The 18,472-nt window shown below is 51.6% G+C and overlaps 7 protein-coding genes across 8 annotated transcripts; 3 read left to right on the top strand and 4 right to left on the bottom strand.

Annotated features, from left to right (window-relative positions):
- Positions 1 to 105: 105 nt before the first annotated feature.
- On the bottom strand, positions 106 to 3,803 carry PV05_01507. 2 transcript variants are annotated; one of them, XM_013466508.1, is made up of 3 exons: positions 3,332 to 3,803; positions 2,590 to 3,281; positions 106 to 2,491 (listed from the first exon to the last, which is right to left on the bottom strand). In XM_013466508.1, exons 1-3 carry the CDS (start codon positions 3,690 to 3,692, stop codon positions 2,132 to 2,134), a joined length of 1,413 nt encoding a protein of 470 aa, XP_013321962.1. In that variant the 5' UTR covers positions 3,693 to 3,803; the 3' UTR covers positions 106 to 2,131. The 2 variants fall into 2 exon arrangements, with proteins under 2 accessions (XP_013321962.1, XP_013321961.1); XM_013466507.1 differs by having other exon boundaries at positions 2,639 to 3,281.
- Positions 1,438 to 2,039, top strand: PV05_01508 (uncharacterized protein; the record flags this gene model as incomplete). The annotated part of the gene is made up of 3 exons (XM_013466509.1): positions 1,438 to 1,548; positions 1,606 to 1,921; positions 1,972 to 2,039. 3 exons carry the CDS (start codon positions 1,438 to 1,440, stop codon positions 2,037 to 2,039), a joined length of 495 nt encoding a protein of 164 aa, XP_013321963.1.
- Positions 3,804 to 4,030: 227 nt separating the features above from the next.
- Positions 4,031 to 5,370, bottom strand: PV05_01506 (uncharacterized protein). Its single transcript, XM_013466506.1, has 2 exons — positions 5,090 to 5,370; positions 4,031 to 4,871 (listed from the first exon to the last, which is right to left on the bottom strand). Exons 1-2 carry the CDS (start codon positions 5,112 to 5,114, stop codon positions 4,411 to 4,413), a joined length of 486 nt encoding a protein of 161 aa, XP_013321960.1. The 5' UTR covers positions 5,115 to 5,370; the 3' UTR covers positions 4,031 to 4,410.
- Positions 5,371 to 7,134: 1,764 nt separating this feature from the next.
- PV05_01505 (uncharacterized protein) lies at positions 7,135 to 9,054 on the bottom strand. Its single transcript, XM_013466505.1, has 3 exons — positions 8,412 to 9,054; positions 7,565 to 8,323; positions 7,135 to 7,514 (listed from the first exon to the last, which is right to left on the bottom strand). The coding sequence occupies exons 1-3, from the start codon at positions 8,756 to 8,758 to the stop codon at positions 7,238 to 7,240; spliced, it is 1,383 nt and encodes a 460-aa protein (XP_013321959.1). The 5' UTR covers positions 8,759 to 9,054; the 3' UTR covers positions 7,135 to 7,237.
- A 1,382-nt stretch (positions 9,055 to 10,436) lies between these two features.
- On the top strand, positions 10,437 to 13,916 carry PV05_01504 (uncharacterized protein). Its single transcript, XM_013466504.1, has 2 exons — positions 10,437 to 13,243; positions 13,299 to 13,916. The coding sequence occupies exons 1-2, from the start codon at positions 11,059 to 11,061 to the stop codon at positions 13,397 to 13,399; spliced, it is 2,286 nt and encodes a 761-aa protein (XP_013321958.1). The 5' UTR covers positions 10,437 to 11,058; the 3' UTR covers positions 13,400 to 13,916.
- A 425-nt stretch (positions 13,917 to 14,341) lies between these two features.
- On the top strand, positions 14,342 to 16,929 carry PV05_01503 (alpha,alpha-trehalose-phosphate synthase [UDP-forming]). Its single transcript, XM_013466503.1, has 4 exons — positions 14,342 to 15,218; positions 15,269 to 16,012; positions 16,060 to 16,399; positions 16,453 to 16,929. Exons 1-4 carry the CDS (start codon positions 14,912 to 14,914, stop codon positions 16,694 to 16,696), a joined length of 1,635 nt encoding a protein of 544 aa, XP_013321957.1. The 5' UTR covers positions 14,342 to 14,911; the 3' UTR covers positions 16,697 to 16,929.
- PV05_01502 (uncharacterized protein) lies at positions 16,883 to 18,425 on the bottom strand. The gene has a single exon (XM_013466502.1). It carries the CDS (start codon positions 18,357 to 18,359, stop codon positions 17,448 to 17,450), a length of 912 nt encoding a protein of 303 aa, XP_013321956.1. The 5' UTR covers positions 18,360 to 18,425; the 3' UTR covers positions 16,883 to 17,447.
- Positions 18,426 to 18,472: the final 47 nt, after the last annotated feature.

Below are 18,472 nucleotides of genomic sequence, written 5' to 3'. Positions count from 1 at the left end.
ACTCTCTTGGGAATTTCTGTCGTACAGACTGTGCATAGCGGTAGCGCACTGACTCCCACTGAGTACAAAGCCGTCGCGAAAGTGGTACAACCGGCCGACTTTTGACAGCTTACACAGCAGCAAGAAGGCTGCCGGCAAATGGGAGTGGAAACGGGAATGGAATCATTCTCTAGTCAGGCTTCAGCAACGTCAATAATGGCTGGAGTAATACACATGGGTGGCCAGACTCTAGGCTTCAAGCGGGAGAGACACCAAATATTAGTGTGTGAGAGACACGACTATGCGGGTAACATGTCAGGTAGTGCATCAACGGGGTGAATATCGGCCTCTTCAGTGGTATGCCGAAACATGTTTTTGTGTGGTGGACAGCCCTCAGTGCAAGTATTCCAGTCTGGTAGTTCAATTGCTCAGATGTCTGCCCATATCGACAAGTGTTGTTTGCCTTTGTATGCATGTTCCAAGCTAGCAAACATCAGACCCTGTTATGCTCCAAAGATGCCTCATGCTATTGCGGACCGGGATTTGTTGGCTTTAGATCCTGACAAACGTAAGCAGCGAGTACCGACGCCGTCTGTGACACAACAGCTGTCATATTGGCCTTGAGACCAAGCCGTCTAACCCTGGAAAGGTTCAGCTCGTGTGCTTCTCGGCAAGGAGACTGATACCGGAAGGGTACTCCATCACAGTCGAAATGTGCTAGGAAGTTTCCAGAGGTTTTCTACTTCGAACCAGTGTATGAGACTGAATACGGCCACGGTAACTTTGCCGCAGCCCCGCGTGCCAGGGGGTCAAACCACTTTGTCTCAGCAACCAAAGCCCAAGAATCGCTTCCCCGTGTCACTCCTTGCTGAATTGGCAAGGCTTGGTACAGATACTTTGGCGGTCCCTGATTTTCAATGAGGCTGGCAGCTTCGGTTCCCATGCATCAAGGCGACGCTTAGGGGAAAACTGCGGCATCATGGACGTCGTCCGGTTTGGGGTCGAAAGGGTCCAACGCATTCGACGGCCACGAGGCGCCCTTGCTCGCCGGATACATGCATATGTCAAACTCGCTAAGCCTGCTGTTGCGTGCCATGTACGGGCATATTTGACTTCAGGCTCAACTGGTGGCCGTCGCGGGCGAATCCCATCACCATTCTCCAGGCGCAGCCGACTGCCCGTATTTGAAAATCGGCTCGTTCAGATGCCCAACTGAAGTGCCAGCGTGTGCAGGTAAATTGTGTTGCTAAATTGTATCGCATGTGGATCGAGGGCATGTTTGCTTCTCTTCTCTTCTTTGCCCAAGGTCATGAATTTTGCTCGCAATATATAGGATGAGCTCAAGGCAAAACCACACCGTCCAGTCTGTGACACTCACTCGTTGTGCTCACGAACTCGTACCATCTTGCACATACATTTCGGGCTGTTTCGTCAACCACTTTTCTCTTCACCGCCAGTATGCCTCAAACACAACCTGTAGGACCAAGAGCACCCAAAGATGACTTCATGAAAGCTCTTGGTCTGAGCACCACGGATCCCCGACATGAAGGATATTACCGAGCCATGCGGGTATGGTCCAAGTGATAGAGATTAGGTCTTCTGCCTGGCAAGACTGACCAGAAACAGGAAGAGGCAATCACCGTCTACAACGGACTGAATGCCGATCGATCCAGTCTGATAGACGAAAAGCGTACCGACAAGTCAACATCACCTCCATTCTTTTGGCACCATATTCGTCAAGAGCGTCGTCGCCAAGCGATCATCGACACCTGGCAGCATGCAAAACCCGGAACGATTCAGCGGACCCTATTCGATCGAGGCGCCACGACAGGTGAACATGCTCCGAACTGGGTGACCCTATGGCTGTTATACAGTGTCTTCCGATCGAGAGATATTCGCAACAATCGCAATCGTAGAGCTGGGGAAGGTAGTAGCGGTGGAAGTGAGTAATGTCGTCCCTTTGCTACCCGAGAGAGGCTAAATTCCGAGCAGGTCAATCATCAGGTGGCTCAGATTCAGCAATCTTCGATCCAGCTCGAGACAAGTATGTACGCCGCTGACATCAAGAGTGGAAAGGGTTGTGATGGTGTTCCTCTGTATTCTTGTAAGAGATGAGGCATGGGTGATGCTGGGCATTGGGCAGTGATTAATGTTAATCGTCGTCTCCATCATTGTCTTTGTCGCTCTTCTTCTTCTGACCCTTTTCGCTCTTCTTTCGCTCTTCTCGCAGGGCGTTGGTGACTTCTGGGTCATGCTCATCTTTGACCTCGTCCCATTCGACATCATACTCGCCTGCCACGGCCTTGATTTCCCTTCTGATGGCATTTGCTTCTTCGACCAAAGCTTCCCACTTTCGAACATCGAAGCCCTTCAGTTCATACAACTTGCTCTGGCGCCGACTGATTGTGAGATTCAGTGCTGATCGATAAGACACCTCGCGATTGTGGTATAAGAACCACATATAACCGCCAATAATAGTGCTCAATCCGACGAGATATGTGACTGGCTCCATCTATATGCTATTAGTAGATTGTTCCCAAACCGGAAGCTTTCGAAGACGGAAGCCCCTGCAAGAAAGCTGAGGCCTTGGGGAAGGCGGGAGGAACTTACAACGTCCCAGCCGAGGTCTGTCTCAAATGTCAGACGGTAGACCACGTACCACCATCCAATTAACATTCCACACCCGCCCATTGCTATTCTTTGTCCACTCCTGTGTGCCGCCAAGTCGCATTCTTTCTTGATGGCCGCCATCTCGGCGATCTGCTTGGACGTTCTGCGTAGTCTTTGCCGCAGGTAAAACGTTCGGTCGTTGAACGAGGGGACTGCCACCTTGATGGTTCGTGGGCTGCCTTCGATTTCGACCTCGAATTCTTTCGCCCTTGCCGCATCTCTGATGAAGTCGCCAATCTCTGTCGAGGCACTCCATCTCACAAAATCTCCTTTGTCTTCTCCTTCTCCTTCGCGTCCAGCACCACTGTAGCTCTCAACGCCGCCATCACCGAGACTATCTTTTTGAGATTCCTTGTCTTCTTTCTGTTCGTGGGGCAGCTCTTTTTTGGGTTTGATCTCATCGCTTGTAGACTCCATGGCTCGAAAAGATACTGCGGGCACCCTGTTGCTCCCCTTTTCTGTGCTTATGGAAGGTAGTTCGGATTGTATCAGCCTTTCTAGGTATGAGAGCGGCTGTTGGGGGTGGACGAGGAGAGCCAGAGGAGCGACATCTTTTCTGTCGGAGTTCTGGTCAATGGTAGTCAGAGGAAGGACCAACTTGAGCAGTCTCGATGGGGTCGTTAGTAGTTTCCCTGCATTTTGGTTAGGAGGGTTAGAGGCGCAGAGTATGCCGGACTCTTACCTTTGGTCATAGCACCAGCAGAGCGCTGTCTTTTGACGGGAGGTTCATCTGCTCCTTGCCGATGCCATGGTGCCCGTTGTTGCTTGTTCTTCCCTTCTTCTGCAATAGCCGTGTCAAAATCTGAGAGGGCTTCATCAATACCCTGCTGATTTAAGTCTCTCGCCGTCTGTTCACCAGAAATGCCTCGTGTTGTAAGTTTCGAAACACCTATTCTGCTTAGGGACCTTGGCGGCGGCCTCTTTAGCAGCTGGCTGCATGTATGGGCACGGTTTGGTGCATGAGGATCGAGTGATGCGCGAAGGGAAACTTGATGGAGGCTGCGAGTCTGCAACAGCTGTCTCGCAGGGCTTATGAGACGCATGATTGCTGCAGAGATGGAATGTTATTGTTTATCGCGCCTGGGATGCATACCGTTGGTTTGGAGCAACTCTGCAGCTGGATCGTCCGAAGGTGGTTGACACTTGACAGTTTGTTAATTCCTTGCTTGAAAAGGAGCACGACGTCACTGTCAAAAGGCAGATCGACACCATCATACGCCATCAGCCACCGTCGGGACGTTGCGCTGGGGGCTTCCGGTGACTGGGTGCTGGGGTGTGCCCCTAACTTGTCGCTTAGATAAGGGTAGCGCAAAAGCGTTTAGGGAGCCTTGCGAGTGCCACTTCTTTTCAAAAGAGCCTCATATAGGAATTTACCACGGTATCAAGTCTTCTTCAATTATTGATCGGGGTAGGCTATGATTTTGTCGGTCTAGCATTTTTCGTAATGAAAATCGTTCATACATCCTTTCCTCGCTTGCTTGATCAATCCACGCTCGAAGAGCCACCTCCCGCCGCTATGCTTGGAAAATCATGAAGCACAGAAACCCACACAGTTGCCTGCATACATCTCATCTAACACAGCAAGCAATGGAGAAAGAGATGCAAGGTCGCGCTTCATATCAATCGTCAGAAGAGAACAACTTCCTCTTTCATGGTCATCGTCATGGTCTCGTAAGTCGTAAAGTCGTAAGAAACGGCCAGTGGAAAGTCCCTGCACGAATCCTGCTACGGAGAGGCAAATCATTTTGGAAGCTGAAACAGCTAATAGCGTTGGGTTCCTCGCCTGCTGTAATGGCTAGAATCCGAGGACGAGGAGGAGTATGAACTCCTGTAGCTTGTTGACATCTGGGCTGGCTGGCGAGTCTCCCGCCAGTCAGGGCTGCTGCCGCCACTTCTGCTGCCAGAGCTATCGGTGTCGCCATATCGGTAGTCTGATCTTGTGTCACTTCTTCGGGCGTGGCGACCGGAGCCCACAGGTACCGGGTTGCCCTGAATCACACCTCCATGAGCAAAGCCGGTTGGGTACATGCCGTCGTTGGCGGAAAAGTTTCGGCAAATGTTGAAAGCAATCAAAGCAGCTCCTTCCTTAGCAGATGATTCTGACGAGTGATAACCCGAAGTCTGATATTCACGGTTGTTCACTCTGACGATGCACCTGTAGCCAGATGGACTGTAGGACACATCATAAGCAGGCTCGGGCCATCGGCGACGTTGACATAAACCTGGAAATCCCCAGTCAGTCTCTGCGCAGCGAATCAAACAAAAGTCCCAAGGAAGGATGAGGATGATGGGCCACCATAGCCTCTTAGCAGGAACCATTGGGGCCTACAAGCGAGGCTGGTGCCCCCTGAGTGCCTGCATCGAAAAGCGAGCCCGACTAGAGGCTGCAGGAACCGAATGTTGACCTTAAATGGAATGGAACCGCAGTGGAAAGACATACTGGCCAGGTAGACGGTGTGCAGCATATCTGCGCCGAGTATTCAGAGCCTTGAAGCCCAAAAAGTGGTGCATCCAGTTGTCGTCCGAGGATGACCAAAACCCAAAGTCACTGGATTCTCAGCGGATGACAGGCCTTAACCACGACCTTAACCGTCCACAACGGTGTAGCCACGAGTACACGAACTCTTGATCAACTTAATCAGGCGAGTAATCTCAAAGAGCAAAGAATAATATCATCGATATAGCTGGCTTTCCTACAGGTGAAGCATGGTGGCTCTGTCCACATATTTCATGGCTGACGATGGTGGAAATCCTGCGATGCCAGCGAAGCAAATGCGAGACAGGCGGCAATTGCGTGGGGCATGGGAAGAGTATTCCACTGTGGCCAAAATATCTCTGTCGAGGGGCTAGGTATTGGTCGATCTGCGGACGCTGAACATTTTTCGCTCTTTTGGCATCGTAATGTCATTGATGTGTTGGCATTCGTTTCAGCCAGTACCGGATGGTCGAATTCGGGACCATTCTTAGCATCCTGCCTATGTCTGGAGGCTTGTGCAGATCTATACGCAGGCTGTGATTGGCGATGGCCTCCTCCTAAACACCCCGCGCGGAAAGTCCAGACAGAATGACCCGTAACAGTCGGTTCCCGCGGGTGTGCTTGCTTGCGTTTGAGTTCCATGGTCGCCGACGTGCGCGTACCGGTGAAGCTTGCCAGGGAACATCTATCTCGGAGTTGATCTAGATTACAGGAATTAGCAAGTCTGCATCGATCCAAAGATCTTCTGTTCCGAAGCAGCAAATGTCATGCAGCAGGAGACACCTGACAGGTGGAGAACAGGTGTATCATTCTGCAGGCCTGGCTTGGTCAAGCATTCCCTGTTGAGGAGACTCTCGATCAAAAACTGTTGTATGGTTTGATAGGCAAGCTAGACGCAAGGCAAAAGATGCAACACTGAACGCATGATGTTTGCCCGGAAACAGCATTGGTTAAGGCCCTAGAGGAGGAAAATTCTGGCGTGCGCAGTCTAGGTCGGTTGAAGCCCTAGGCAATGTCGTTTGAGCCATTGAAAACCGCGGACTTCTTCGGGCGCAGTAGCGAATATGCACGCTGCAACACATGGTTGATTGCACTCATCACTGGAGGACCAAGCCCACGGGCGAACAATGTTTTTAGGTGGGTCATCTCCATGTCGTAAGCTTGCCGATGCATGAATGTGCTGTCAAAGGAAATCGGTTGCTGGGCGTCCAGGGCAAGATCTCGTTGGGCCGAGCTGCACCACCATTCGGCTTGTCGCTTCAATGCCCTTCCCTGAGAAGGTTGCAAGTCTTGTCTCGTTGAACAAGAGCCAAAAAGCAAGACTATGTAGAGCCGACGGACACGCTGTTCTCCTTTAAGCTCAAGCGAGAAAATCGGTTAGCTTAGCACCTTGATATTGAAGCTTGTGGGCTCGGTCTAGACAGAGAGACAGGGCGCTATGAGGATGATCACTCGTGTCTAGACGTCGCCTAGGTTGAGGCAGGTATTGACGCACACGTACAAATGATAGACAACGAGTCTTCTGATGGGTCGCAGGTAAGATAAGACGGGCCAGCGTTGGAGACTCGCAGAAGAACCCCTAACTTTTCAAAGCTCTGCTCGTCTGCAGCGCGATGCAAGCTTCTGCAAGAGCGGTAGTTCAAGCCGCATGCGCTGTAGGCTTCTCCCCACTTGGGTCGCGCTGAGCCGCTGTGGGCATGGCTCGAACTGAAATGCACTGAGGTTTCTTGCGGCAGAGACCCAGATCAGCCGGCATTGACTGGAGAGACGGCCGGTTTAAAGAGAGCCTTTCTAGAGCGTGATGTCCATAAGCCCCCGAGACAATACAAGGTGAAACGAGGTGAGGAAGGCTGCGGACCGGAAGTTTGGAGCCCACCGCTACACCAAACGAGTCGATATGGATGTGAATTGGGCCTTCCCCCGACTGACAATCGGCTCATTGTTGGCCATATAAAACTCGGGAAAGGCCAACGAATGATGGAGAGGTGGGCTTTTCTGATAAATAGCACATGTTTTACATCAAGCTTGCTATGAGGTTGGATCCTGGATCTACGGAGGCACTAGCTCAACATGATGGCCACCTGCAGGCAAAAAGGGCACGTTGCCACACATTTATTCTCCCAAATCAACCGGTTGCGATATCGCCCAGGCTCGAATCTCGCGGACAGACTTGTATGGTATGACATAGACTGGGTTGAGAGCCCTGACGCCAGCACCTGTGTCAAAAATGCTGCCCGGATCGCCTTCACTGGGTACCTGGGCTCTAGAAGCCTCCCAGGAAAAAGCTGAAGCATATGGCTCCGCCGCAGCCACCTGGGCATATGTGTGAGAGTGTGCGACATTACCCAGCCCAACCAGGTTGTAGCAGGTGTGGTAAGAATCTGGACGTCTTTGCAGTGATGTCAGACCGGGGTAAGTGCTTGAGAAGATGGGACTTACTTCGAAGGTTTGTCTCTCAGCCCACCATGAGGGCTTTGACAACAGCAAAGTATGTACCTTGCGAGCCCTTCGCTGCTATACAGATTCTCATTCACTTCTTTCCGTATGTGCCCGGGACGATCCCGGGGGCCAGCCAAAGCCGCTTCTACCAGAGGCCAACAACCTCCCACCCAATGACTGTAACAACCATCGACGAGCTTGTTCGTCCGTCCAGCAAGGCCTCCTTCGGGTGCGTACTGCCGCGCAGAGAGCCAGGAAACAAGTCCATCAACGTCGAGAAACCTGGGGATTGTGACATGGGGTACGCCATAGAGACATAGGCAAGCAATAGTGCAGAAGGCGTAGGCCCCGTGTGCTTCGTTCCCTGGCGAGCTTGCAATACCACCTTCATACGTCTGACAGCGGGAAAGATATTGACCTAGCCCGTCTGTGAAGGCTTCCAGACCCGCCTCACGCGCAGGAGAGCCGGGCGGCAAAGTAAGTGGAAGATTGAGCAATGAGATGGCCACCAAGGCGCAATATGCTCCACGAACGTCTTCCTCCCCTCCCTCGCATATTTGAAAGCCTCCATCTGCTTGTTTGAGTCGTCCTAGCCAATGCCACATTGCCTTGCGGTCAATCAACGAGTAAGCTTCCTCCCCTCCAACGAGGGCAAGACACAGCAACCCTGCATATGTTCCAGCCAGATGAGAGTATTGTCCAAACCCACCACCGAGGCCCCCACTCGTATTCTGCATTGGATAGAACGTTTTCACCACCCTAGCAGAGTTGTTAGCTCTTGTGTCGCACAGCATTTTTAGCCATCCTAGGGTGTTGCAGCTTGGACATTTCTGGTGGGAGTCTTTACCTAGCTCGAAACGGAGACACATCTTCTCCTAACAAGTAAAGACCGAGTAGTGCCCAATAAACCATCCAAGGGCGACTAGCATCAATGCCAACGAAGGGTGCAGGGAACTCGGCCAAGTTTTCGTGAAGGAAGTTTACATGGTCTTCCCTTTCCAGGCCGGGCAATCCGAACTCATTGAAGTCAAATGGACTCCTTGAAGGGTTATCCACAGCCGTCAAAAGTGGTAAGCACTCGTCCAAAGTAGCACTCTGGAGTTTGGACGTTTCGGTCTCCAAGTCGTCGACGAGTGCTGGACGTTGGCGGAAATATGCCGGCATCGACGAAGAAAATGATTCAGACGCGGCCATGGCGGGACGAATATTACGTGCTCTGTATCAGAGCAGGGAGGAAATGGCGACGATACCAGGTCGTGAGAGCAAGATCCTCATTTCAGGATTCGGGGCAGCAGTGACAGTACAGTACTGTCTACTCGTTCGGACTTTAGTATTGTTCGTGAAATTCCAGACGCTCAGGCAATGTAGAAAGCTACGTCATGGACTTGACGAATGTCCATCACAAACATAGCGATCAAATATCGCAAGTTCTCCAAGAAGGAATCTAGAATATCTTCAAAGCAATGCCAGTGTTATGACCTAGATGTTGCTTATATTTGGCCCGAATGTCGAACCTGAAGTCCAGCTTCAGTAAAGGTGTGCCGCAAGGGTGATTCTTGGCGTTCGCCGTCCTGCTACGAGTACCTACAGAGGACTCCCTAGTTGCCCTTCACTTGGAGGCTGGTGAGGCTCACTAACTTGGGTGAAGTGAAACAACCATTATTTGCAGATATGAAATGCTCGCCTAGCCTTCTGAATGTCGAGGGCTGACATGCAGACCAGCCAAGTGAAATTCAAGGTCTATTTCGAGAAGCTTCCCTACTGTACCGTGATGCATTCGTAACAAAGGGAGAGAGGAACACAACATATGCATATTACATGGACTGTCTGACTCGCCCACATTGTCATCCCACAGCTTGCATCTGTGGCCTCCTCGCTGTATTTGGATGTGAGACGGCATCTGTTGCACGCATGAGTTGAAGCATCTTGGTCGCGACAAAAGCTGCACTCCTGAGTCCCCTGATCTTCATCGTGCAAATTCTTTTCCACTGTTGAGGGCCCGCATCTGGGGAAAAGCCTGTTCCTAAAACTTACACCGCTCTTTGTTCAACGCAGCTCTCGAAGGTAAAGAGTGGAATGTGCCCCAACACGGATTTTCGGTTGACGGAAAGAGTACTTGAAACCCCTTTATCTGAAGCTTGGCCCATCTCTTGCAGCAATGTGTATCACTGATGAACCAGGCTACTTCTACGAGCATACCAGGCCTAAGAGAACGACATTACTGTACGGAGTACTACTGGTGAGGCGAAGCACAGATTCTCTGCCACCTAACTGCGGAGCGGCTTGACCGAACACGAAGACTAGGACTTACTTACTTGGACTTAGTGGCAAGGCCGTCATGATTACTTGCATAAGCGTGAGCTTGTCTTTGATATCTGGATGGCCAATGGGCATGGTTTACGGAGGCATTTTCGCGATATGACTCGTTCTGAGGTGCAGACAGACTCTGCAGGAAGCCGAGGGAAAAGCCTGCGACCTGCTTGTCTGGAATTTGTCCACTGTACGAGTCTGTACCACTGCAAGGAGATGAGGGCTTGGGACTGGAACTTTCGACGGATTCGTAGAAGATGACCGCTTCGAACGCCTCCAAGGTTGAGGAGGCGAGGAACACTTTCTGCAAAGACGGATCTCACAGATAGAGAGGCGCAGCTCCATAATCCATTGTTGATAATGTGTGCACATCCCTTCGTCTCTGTCGTATGAATTGCTTCGATGTCATCCATCCTCCCTCCTCCCTCTGCACGCCGGTGTTGATCCTGCTCTTCGAGGCCTGTTTCTTCCTCCACAACTTATTTTAAGCCTGGTGTGCTGCCGCAAAGGACCTATTACAACTGGTAAGAAGCAAGGGAATCGCACTCCTCAGTGGTTCTGGCCCCGAAGCGAGCAGTGGGCGCCAAGGAGAGCCGTCTGTCTGAGGGAGTCCAGATGTTGAACCTGACGGGACTTGCAAACACCTGCCATCGACATTTTTTGCTAGGCTCGCTGGGTCCTCCTGAGAGCGGCCGAACCAAAGTCAATCGTGGCCTGTCAGTCCTTCGCCCGGCACGCCGACCGCATGATCAAAACCTATCACCTATCAACCACATGATGGGGCTGTGCCACTCGTTGAATTATCCAGTCAACAGCAGCCGTTGGAGTTGGGCCTGACCTTCTCTTGCAGCTGGCCACTCATCTCTCGACCTCGGTGGCCATCGGCGGTTTTCCCTCCCACTTTCACGTCCCCGCCAATTCGACGTTCTCCGTAGCCTGCATGCAACGCTCACCGCCTCTTCGCACCATCAACCCACCTCAACCCAGAGGTTCACCCTCTCCGCTGTGCTCGCCTCGAGGCGGTCACTCTCTGTATCTCTTGTCCTTGGACTCTCTCTACGCCCTCTTTCCGGCCACCTCCCTCCTTTCCTGCTTCACGAGGCCAACAGGAAACCTTCACCACGAGACGCCTGTCCTCCGAACGACGAATCTACGAGGCTGACAAGTCTGACAAATCCTGTAATATGGCGGGCAATGTCGCCCTGACGGGCGATGATCTGGCCTATGACCTCGATGCAAGAAGTGCCTCATTCTTTCACAACCAAGCATGGCCTTTACATATGGACCAAGTAGCTGCTGCGAGGCCCGACCCGAGGAGGAATGTTTCTCCTATACAGACCAGTAGCCATGGCCTGCGACAGACGACAATGGCAGAGCATCCCATGATGGATACCTGGAGGTTCCAACAGCACCAACACAATGTCGACTACTCAAGTCAACAAGCTCATTATGGGCTGCACTATGACACGCAGTTTCATGCCCTTCCGGTGCACTCTTCGCAACTGAGTATGATGGCCGTTTCGCAGGCTCCTCTATCGACGACGCTCCCCATCGAACATTCCTATATTCCTCTCGAGTCGGGCATCGAAGGGATGCCACACAATTGGGCCGACTTTCAAAGCGAGTTGATCAGTTATGGAACCACGGATCTTGGACTTGCCGTGTCACCCTACCAACAATTGACCAGCTCGCCGACAGGATCCCACTTGGAGGTGTTGTCACAACCGAGTTCCTGTGATGAACATGGCTGGACTCTGCTTGAACCTCGATCCTCCCTGGAAACATACGAGCGACATTTCTTCGTTGACCCGAACCAAACCGTCCACAATCGGACATGGTCTGAATCTTCGTACTCGGATCTCGAGCAGCACAACACTGCCACCTTCATCTCGAACCTTGACATCAGTCATGCTCAATCCGTCTATTCCCCGACCACCCTATCCGACAGTGACCACGAATATATGGGCCATACCCATCGGTTGTCAATAGAGCACGGGTCAGCTCCCGCCACCAGTGTCAACCCTACGGCACTTGTCCGTCCTATCCCGATCCCTCCTGCGAAAGCTTCGGCTCCTTCAATACGTTCTCCCGGTTCTCAAGGTTCGGCGAGCTCGCCAGGCCGGAAAAACTCGAGGAAGAGCCCTATCGCTGCCAAGTCGACCGACAAGGTAATGAAGAAGTCTACACAAACCGGAAAGGCAGATGGAGAGAAACGTGTGGGACGAAGAAAAGGGCCTCTCAGACCTGAACAGCGGAAACAAGCCAGCGAGATCCGGAAATTGCGAGCATGCCTGAGATGCAAATTCCTGAAGAAAACATGTGATAAAGGAGAGCCTTGTGCTGGCTGCCAACCTTCTCATGCTCGTCTTTGGCAAGTCCCGTGTACCCGCATCGACATCAAAGAAATAGGCTATTTCTTGAAGGACTGGAAGTTCGACTATGAACGTCACATTTCCCTGGGCTTCTCTGTGGGAAATATCAAGGGATTCTCGGACACAGAGAAGACATTGTTCATTACCCACGGCTATGGGCATATGCTGCCTGTCACTGCCCGCGAGGTGTATGTTAGGGACGAATCATGTCTGAAGCTGGACTGGATCGAGGCAAGCTCTGTCAAGAAAGATGGCTTTGAAGTGCCTACCGCTAAGCTCTCTGCTGGTATGGAGGGAATCTCAACGACCATGCTCAGTGACTACCTTGACCGTCATATTGATGGCACTGGTACATTCGAGAAGTTTGTCGACGACTACTTCGAGGGCACTCCCTTTTTGTCCCAAATGCTCAAGACTGCCTATCGATTTTACTTCAAGACAGGGTCTAAGATCATCAAGAAGGCCCTCAAGCTGATGCTTGCATACAACCTGACGCTTCATATCACCATGGTTGAGGGCCTGCCAGTCGAAGAATCTTTCACCGGAAAGATTGACGAGCACGAATCTAAATTCTATGGCAAGACCATGGCTCCGGTCATGATCAACTTCCAGATCAAGTGTGCAATGGCTGACATGTGGCGTGAGTTGCACAAAGACGTGCTGGAGGAATTGTCCAGCCTCTACTCGAGCGTCTACAGCGGCGATAAGCTGAAGAACTGGCCGACGATCTTCATACTCGCCTCGGTATTGTTGGCGGTATGGGAATGTATGCAATTTGACTGCCACTACCGCGTGCCCGATCCTGCCGCCGTGGACAAGTTCTGCAGCGATATGGAGACCACCCCGGTCGGTGTCGTGGTTGGCCTTTTCCAAGCCATCTCACAAAAGCTTCCATCATTCCTTGAATGGGACACATCAAGCCACCATACCCTGCTGGCGTCGAATGCTGATGTGTGCGGTACTATGACCGAAGTGCGCGAACATGTTACGAAATATGGTGAGTCTAGTCAACGTTCTTAGCTCTCTACTTGCGGCTGACACTCGCTTCACAGAAAACTACCTCCGAGGACGACCCAATGCCAAATTTGACCGCAAAGACTTTGACTCACTGTCGAACAAATTCTTGGCGAAACTAGTTATTCGAGCGAACTGATTCTGATGCGTTTACGGCTGTGATGAAAAAGCTGAATTGCAGATATAACGAGCGACCGAGATGTTTGACGATACCACTCACCGATTGATTTTCATGTTTCCTAACGCGCTCCGATTGGATGAATGACGAACTTGCATGAATACATGGCTCACGACGATGCACATCGTTTTTCTGGCGAGATCTAGTTCTGAAATACTTGAATGATTTCTTTTGTCACACAGCGAAGGTGGGGAACGGACTGCATGCAATAGTGATTGGGAAGGTCAGCGCGTTGAGAGTCAACGGCGCCTTCAGAAGCACTGTGAGAGCATATGTTTGCGGTTGTGGTCCAGAAATAATGTCAAGCCTGCATTGGTGGCTCGGTGGGTGGCTGGGTGGATTGTCAGACGAGAAATTTGCGTGGCAACACACCAGGTACTTAAATGATCCCATAAGCAAAAATGACGACTCTCTTTCTCCCAGATACCTAGTATGTAACGTTCGCATGTCTATGGAAGGAAGATGGTGCCGTTAGTCGTGACGGAAGAGTCCGGGCATGTACTCGTAGTACTACTTGTAGCTCGAGCCTGGTCGAATATGGAGCCTCCCGGTATAATATCCGAGAAACTAAAGTCCAAGTACAGTATCGTGGCGTGGAATCGCTCTAATAAGGATTGGTAGCGGGAAGCACCGAGAACATGTCAGTGCACCATAAGGCAAAGAAGACACGCAGAATTGCATCTTTCTTTTTGGCGTTGATTCGATTGCCCATTGTTGAGGTTTAGCTAAGTAGCTCGTACCTATGCACGTAGGTAAAGATGATGGGTTTCTAGCGTCACCGGAGGAGTGTCCCGGCACTACACCAAAGTGGAGGGTCTGACGTACAGTCATGCGATGTTGAACTCCAGCAACGCCTAAACAAAAAACCCCCATTTGAATCAAGGAAGGGCATCTGCCAAATTTGACCAACCAGCTCTGACCTTGGCCTCACACGGGGCAACTTGGACTCGAGCTTTCTTCAACCTCAACTGGAAGCCGACTCTATCATCGCTTCTATGAATTTCTAGCCGCCAGATCACACCTCCTTCTTGTCTGTCCTCACTCACTGGATATCCTTATCATAGAAAGAAAAACCGTCCGGTGCCCGCCTCACTTGGCGCCTGCTACACTCTGTCCAGATCTTGACTACCACCACCACCACCTTCCAAGTCCCTTGCTCAACTACACCTTTGACTTTTAAAAGTAGGCAGTGGCAATTTCCAACTTTCCAACTCTTTGCACAACATTCGCACCTAGTGTCTCGACACTCCTCAATCGCGGACTCCTAGGATTCTCCTTCACCAGCTAGGGTCAGTCTGTGGATTCACTGTCCGCTGCCTGTCACAGAGCTGCACCACTGTGGCCCCTCGCACGACCCGAACTTTCACAGTTTAAGCGAGGTTTTTAACGTTGAACCGTATCTTCGGCCTGACCTCACCTCCACTACAACCCATCTCAACGACTCGACAGCACAACTCGGAACCTACCGAAAAGATGCCTTCTGCCACAGATGATGCTCCCAAACAGGAGTCCAGGCTGCTTCTGATCTCGAATCGTCTCCCAATCACCATCAAGCGTTCCACCGACGGCAAGTATGATTTCTCAATGTCATCAGGCGGACTAGTCACAGGTCTCAGCGGTCTAGCCAAGAGCACTACCTTCCAGTGGTATGGCTGGCCGGGTCTGGAAATCCCTAAGGATGAGATCGGCGACGTGTGTAGCAAACTGAAAGACGAATTCAATGCTGTTCCGGTGTTTATGGATGATGAGCTGGCCGACAGACACTACAATGGCTTTTCCAGTAAGTGACCAGACCTGTCAACAATGAATAACTATTCTAACCATGACCAGACTCCATCATGTGGCCTTTGTTCCACTATCACCCGGGTGAGATCACCTTTGACGAGTCTGCCTGGCAAGCTTACACCGAGGCCAACCGCTTGTTTGCTCGCACCGTTGCCAAAGATGTCCAAGATGGTGACCTGATCTGGGTGCACGACTACCATTTGATGCTCCTCCCTCAGATGCTTCGTGAGGAGATTGGCACGTCAAAATCCAATGTCAAAATCGGCTTCTTCTTACATACTCCGTTCCCATCCAGTGAAATCTACCGGATCCTACCCGTTCGGAATGAGATCCTCCTCGGCGTCCTCCACTGCGACCTGATAGGATTCCATACTTATGACTATGCACGACACTTCCTTAGCAGCTGCTCTCGGATCCTAGGACTGACGACGACTCCTAATGGTGTTGAATTCGAAGGCAAAGTCGTCACAGTTGGCGCTTTCCCCATTGGTATTGACCCTGACAAATTCACGGAAGGCCTCAAGAAAGAGAAAGTCCAGAAACGAATCCAGGCGTTACAAGAGAGATTTAAAGGAATCAAACTCATTGTAGGAGTGGACCGTCTCGATTATATCAAAGGTGTTCCCCAGAAACTTCACGCACTCGAAGTCTTCCTCACGGACCATCCTGAATGGATTGGAAAGGTTGTGTTGGTGCAGGTGGCTGTACCCAGTCGGCAAGATGTCGAAGAGTATCAAAATCTCCGCGCTGTAGTCAATGAACTGGTCGGGCGAATCAACGGAAAATTTGGTATGTGCTTGTTACCTTCGCCAATGTTCAAAGCTAACAGCGGCCAGGCACGGTAGAGTTCATGCCCATTCACTTTATGCACAAGTCAGTGAACTTCGACGAGCTGATTGCGCTGTACGCTGTCTCTGACGTCTGCCTCGTCTCATCCACTCGAGACGGTATGAACTTGGTTTCATTCGAATACATCGCAACGCAAGAGGAAAGACATGGTGTCTTGATCTTATCCGAATTTGCTGGTGCCGCCCAGAGTCTGAACGGTAGTATCTTGGTCAACCCCTGGAACACCGAGGAGCTGGCTGGCGGAATTCAAGAAGCTGTCACCATGAGTCCAGAGCACCGCGCCATCAACTATGCAAAATTGCACAAATATGTGTCCAAGTATACCAGGTAAGCGATCTGCTTAGGGATTGTCTACATCTCGTACTGACTGTGATGACTAGTGCTTTCTGGGGACAGTCTTTCGTGGCAGAGTTGACAAGAATATCGGCTCAAGGCGAGAAGAAATTGAAGGCAAGACGTGCATCTCTGGTACGGAATCCAACCCAGACTTCTGTTCCTCAGACCACAGAGCCAGAACAAACAGACAATGCATCTAAACCTGCTGAGGCAGATGGAGTCGAGGGCGAACACGGCGATACTGTTCCCGAACAGGCTGATCCTGCATTGCGGTCGAATACTAACTAAGGCCTTGTCGTTCTGTTCATTTGCACAGAAAAGGCGCTGGGCCGTATTATGCTAGACGGAAGCATGGCTGGAATCAATAGACTGGAACCAATCCTCTATGGATTATTCAGAATTGCAATGCATCATGTACGGAAGACGTTCACAGTTCACTCGGCGTAGAGACAGCGGCAAATTTTAGGTGATAGACTTAGAAGGGAGCTCTTTATTGAACTTCTAATTCGCATAATTGTTTCTCCAAGTATTGTTATCGGTACAGGCGAACGACCAGACCCAACACTGCCCTCGAAAAGACAGCAATGTCTCAGAGTCCCTGGCAACCTTTGCTGCATTCGCATCTGGACACCGCTGGAATCATTTTCTCACGCCGGTATATTCCTGAGGGTTTGAGGCTCGATATCCCACAGCCTCAAGTGCGCTGCCACAGGACTGCTATATCACTTCAATACTTGCTGTTCTGAGCTCGAAAGAAAGCCCATCGGCGTCGGGCCAAGGCCTAGTTTTGAGACTTTCTTGCTACAACCCTGCTGGCCACGTCCGGTCGCGAATGAGGTGGAATGCGGAGGCGAGCCGTCTGTACATCGAGGCTTACGTGTCGGACGTTACTCCTTCGCAAACCATCGGCGGCCCGTGTACACGTCTGTGGGCGTGAGCTGCGGGATTTGTAGAGCTGGTCCTCCGCATTTTCGGTATCTGGAATCTCGCAAGACACAATGGGTAGCCATGCCCGTTCGAGTTTCAGCTCGCCTCCTTCTTACGCCGCTTCACGCCTCGCCTGCCTGATAACCCCGAGGCCCGCCTGTCGCCCACTCATAGCGCCATCCTTCTTGAACAGCGGCACTTGCACCTTGGGCTTCGCCTTCCCCCTGCTCCTCACGGCCACTTTCTGGACCTGTCCCGGCCCGCCCTCCCACCTTCCCTCGGGGCTTCCCACCACTCTGCTCGTCCTTTGTTCCACAGGCGTGCCAAATGGCGTAAGCACATCCCGTAGCACATACTTGACTCTGCTCTTCCCGCCGGTCTGGCCTCTTTGTTCCCTGGCCTCGAGCAGACTCGGCGGAAAGGGACCGTACGTGATAACGTCGCCCTCGTTCAAGATGTCTTTGGGGTCGTGCACCAAATCGCACGCTTCCCGTTTGTAGTTCTTCCGCAGGTACTCGTCCCAGACTTGCACCGTGCGGCTGACGCGGACGGTCTTGCGCATGGTGCCGACGCGCGAGACCCGGCCTGTCAACTGCAAGGACGAGGCGAGGAAGGCTGCGTCAGCAGCGGCTCTTGCTTCTTCGCTTTTTCGTCGTCCCGCTTCTTCTGGGTCAATCTCCGCATCAAGAGGCACTTCTATAGGAGAGAAGAAAACTTCTTTGGCCTTGGTTTCGGATCGCACGAGAACGGATTGTGTGAGATTCGAGGATTCATCGGCTTTGTTGGCGTTGACGATGCTTTCCGATGCGGGAGAAGGGATGTCGTCGACGGGTTGTGCCTGATTTAGTCGCCGTATTGAGGAGAAGGCGGAGCAGTGAGGGACGGAGGTGTATCTGGGGCGTAGATTCGAGGCGCGAAAGGATTTGGTTGTTGATGGGCATCGCTGGACGAAGCTGCATGAGGATGGTGCGCGACAGGCGCGGAAAAATGTCGTTGCTGAAGTGTTCATTGCGGAAACTGGCATCGGCTGCTTGATAAAAGCTAACTGGGGTCAAACGCAAGGAGAGAAGACCCGAGAAGTGAAAGTAACTGGACAAGAAATGTGGTGTCGCGCGAGCTTGAGGTAGTGGTTGCAGT

The sequence above is a fragment of the Exophiala xenobiotica genome, assembly GCF_000835505.1.
Source record: "Exophiala xenobiotica strain CBS 118157 unplaced genomic scaffold supercont1.1, whole genome shotgun sequence".
In the NCBI taxonomy this organism is placed as follows: Eukaryota; Fungi; Ascomycota; class Eurotiomycetes; order Chaetothyriales; family Herpotrichiellaceae; genus Exophiala; species Exophiala xenobiotica.
This window is presented reverse-complemented; position numbering and strand designations above follow the sequence as displayed.

What these genes read in the sequence shown, in the direction of transcription:
- PV05_01504 (XM_013466504.1), top strand. Translation starts at nt 11,059, where the DNA reads ATGGCGGGCAATGTCGCCCTGACGGGCGATGATCTGGCCTATGACCTC. An exon ending in CGAACATGTTACGAAATATG is followed by an intron (nt 13,244 to 13,298) that starts GTGAGTCTAGTC and finishes CTCGCTTCACAG; the next exon opens with AAAACTACCTCCGAGGACGA.
- PV05_01502 (XM_013466502.1), bottom strand. Translation starts at nt 18,359, where the DNA reads ATGCCAGTTTCCGCAATGAACACTTCAGCAACGACATTTTTCCGCGCC.
- PV05_01506 (XM_013466506.1), bottom strand. Translation starts at nt 5,114, where the DNA reads ATGCTGCACACCGTCTACCTGGCCA. An exon ending in GCACACCGTCTACCTGGCCA is followed by an intron (nt 4,872 to 5,089) that starts GTATGTCTTTCC and finishes GGGGATTTCCAG; the next exon opens with GTTTATGTCAACGTCGCCGA.
- PV05_01505 (XM_013466505.1), bottom strand. Translation starts at nt 8,758, where the DNA reads ATGGCCGCGTCTGAATCATTTTCTTCGTCGATGCCGGCATATTTCCGC. An exon ending in GTGTCTCCGTTTCGAGCTAG is followed by an intron (nt 8,324 to 8,411) that starts GTAAAGACTCCC and finishes CAACTCTGCTAG; the next exon opens with GGTGGTGAAAACGTTCTATC. An exon ending in CTGAGAGACAAACCTTCGAA is followed by an intron (nt 7,515 to 7,564) that starts GTAAGTCCCATC and finishes ATCACTGCAAAG; the next exon opens with ACGTCCAGATTCTTACCACA.
- PV05_01503 (XM_013466503.1), top strand. Translation starts at nt 14,912, where the DNA reads ATGCCTTCTGCCACAGATGATGCTCCCAAACAGGAGTCCAGGCTGCTT. An exon ending in ACACTACAATGGCTTTTCCA is followed by an intron (nt 15,219 to 15,268) that starts GTAAGTGACCAG and finishes AACCATGACCAG; the next exon opens with ACTCCATCATGTGGCCTTTG. An exon ending in TATGTGTCCAAGTATACCAG is followed by an intron (nt 16,400 to 16,452) that starts GTAAGCGATCTG and finishes TGTGATGACTAG; the next exon opens with TGCTTTCTGGGGACAGTCTT.
- PV05_01507 (XM_013466508.1), bottom strand. Translation starts at nt 3,692, where the DNA reads ATGCGTCTCATAAGCCCTGCGAGACAGCTGTTGCAGACTCGCAGCCTC. An exon ending in TGCTGGTGCTATGACCAAAG is followed by an intron (nt 3,282 to 3,331) that starts GTAAGAGTCCGG and finishes ACCAAAATGCAG; the next exon opens with GGAAACTACTAACGACCCCA. An exon ending in CAGACCTCGGCTGGGACGTT is followed by an intron (nt 2,492 to 2,589) that starts GTAAGTTCCTCC and finishes AATAGCATATAG; the next exon opens with ATGGAGCCAGTCACATATCT.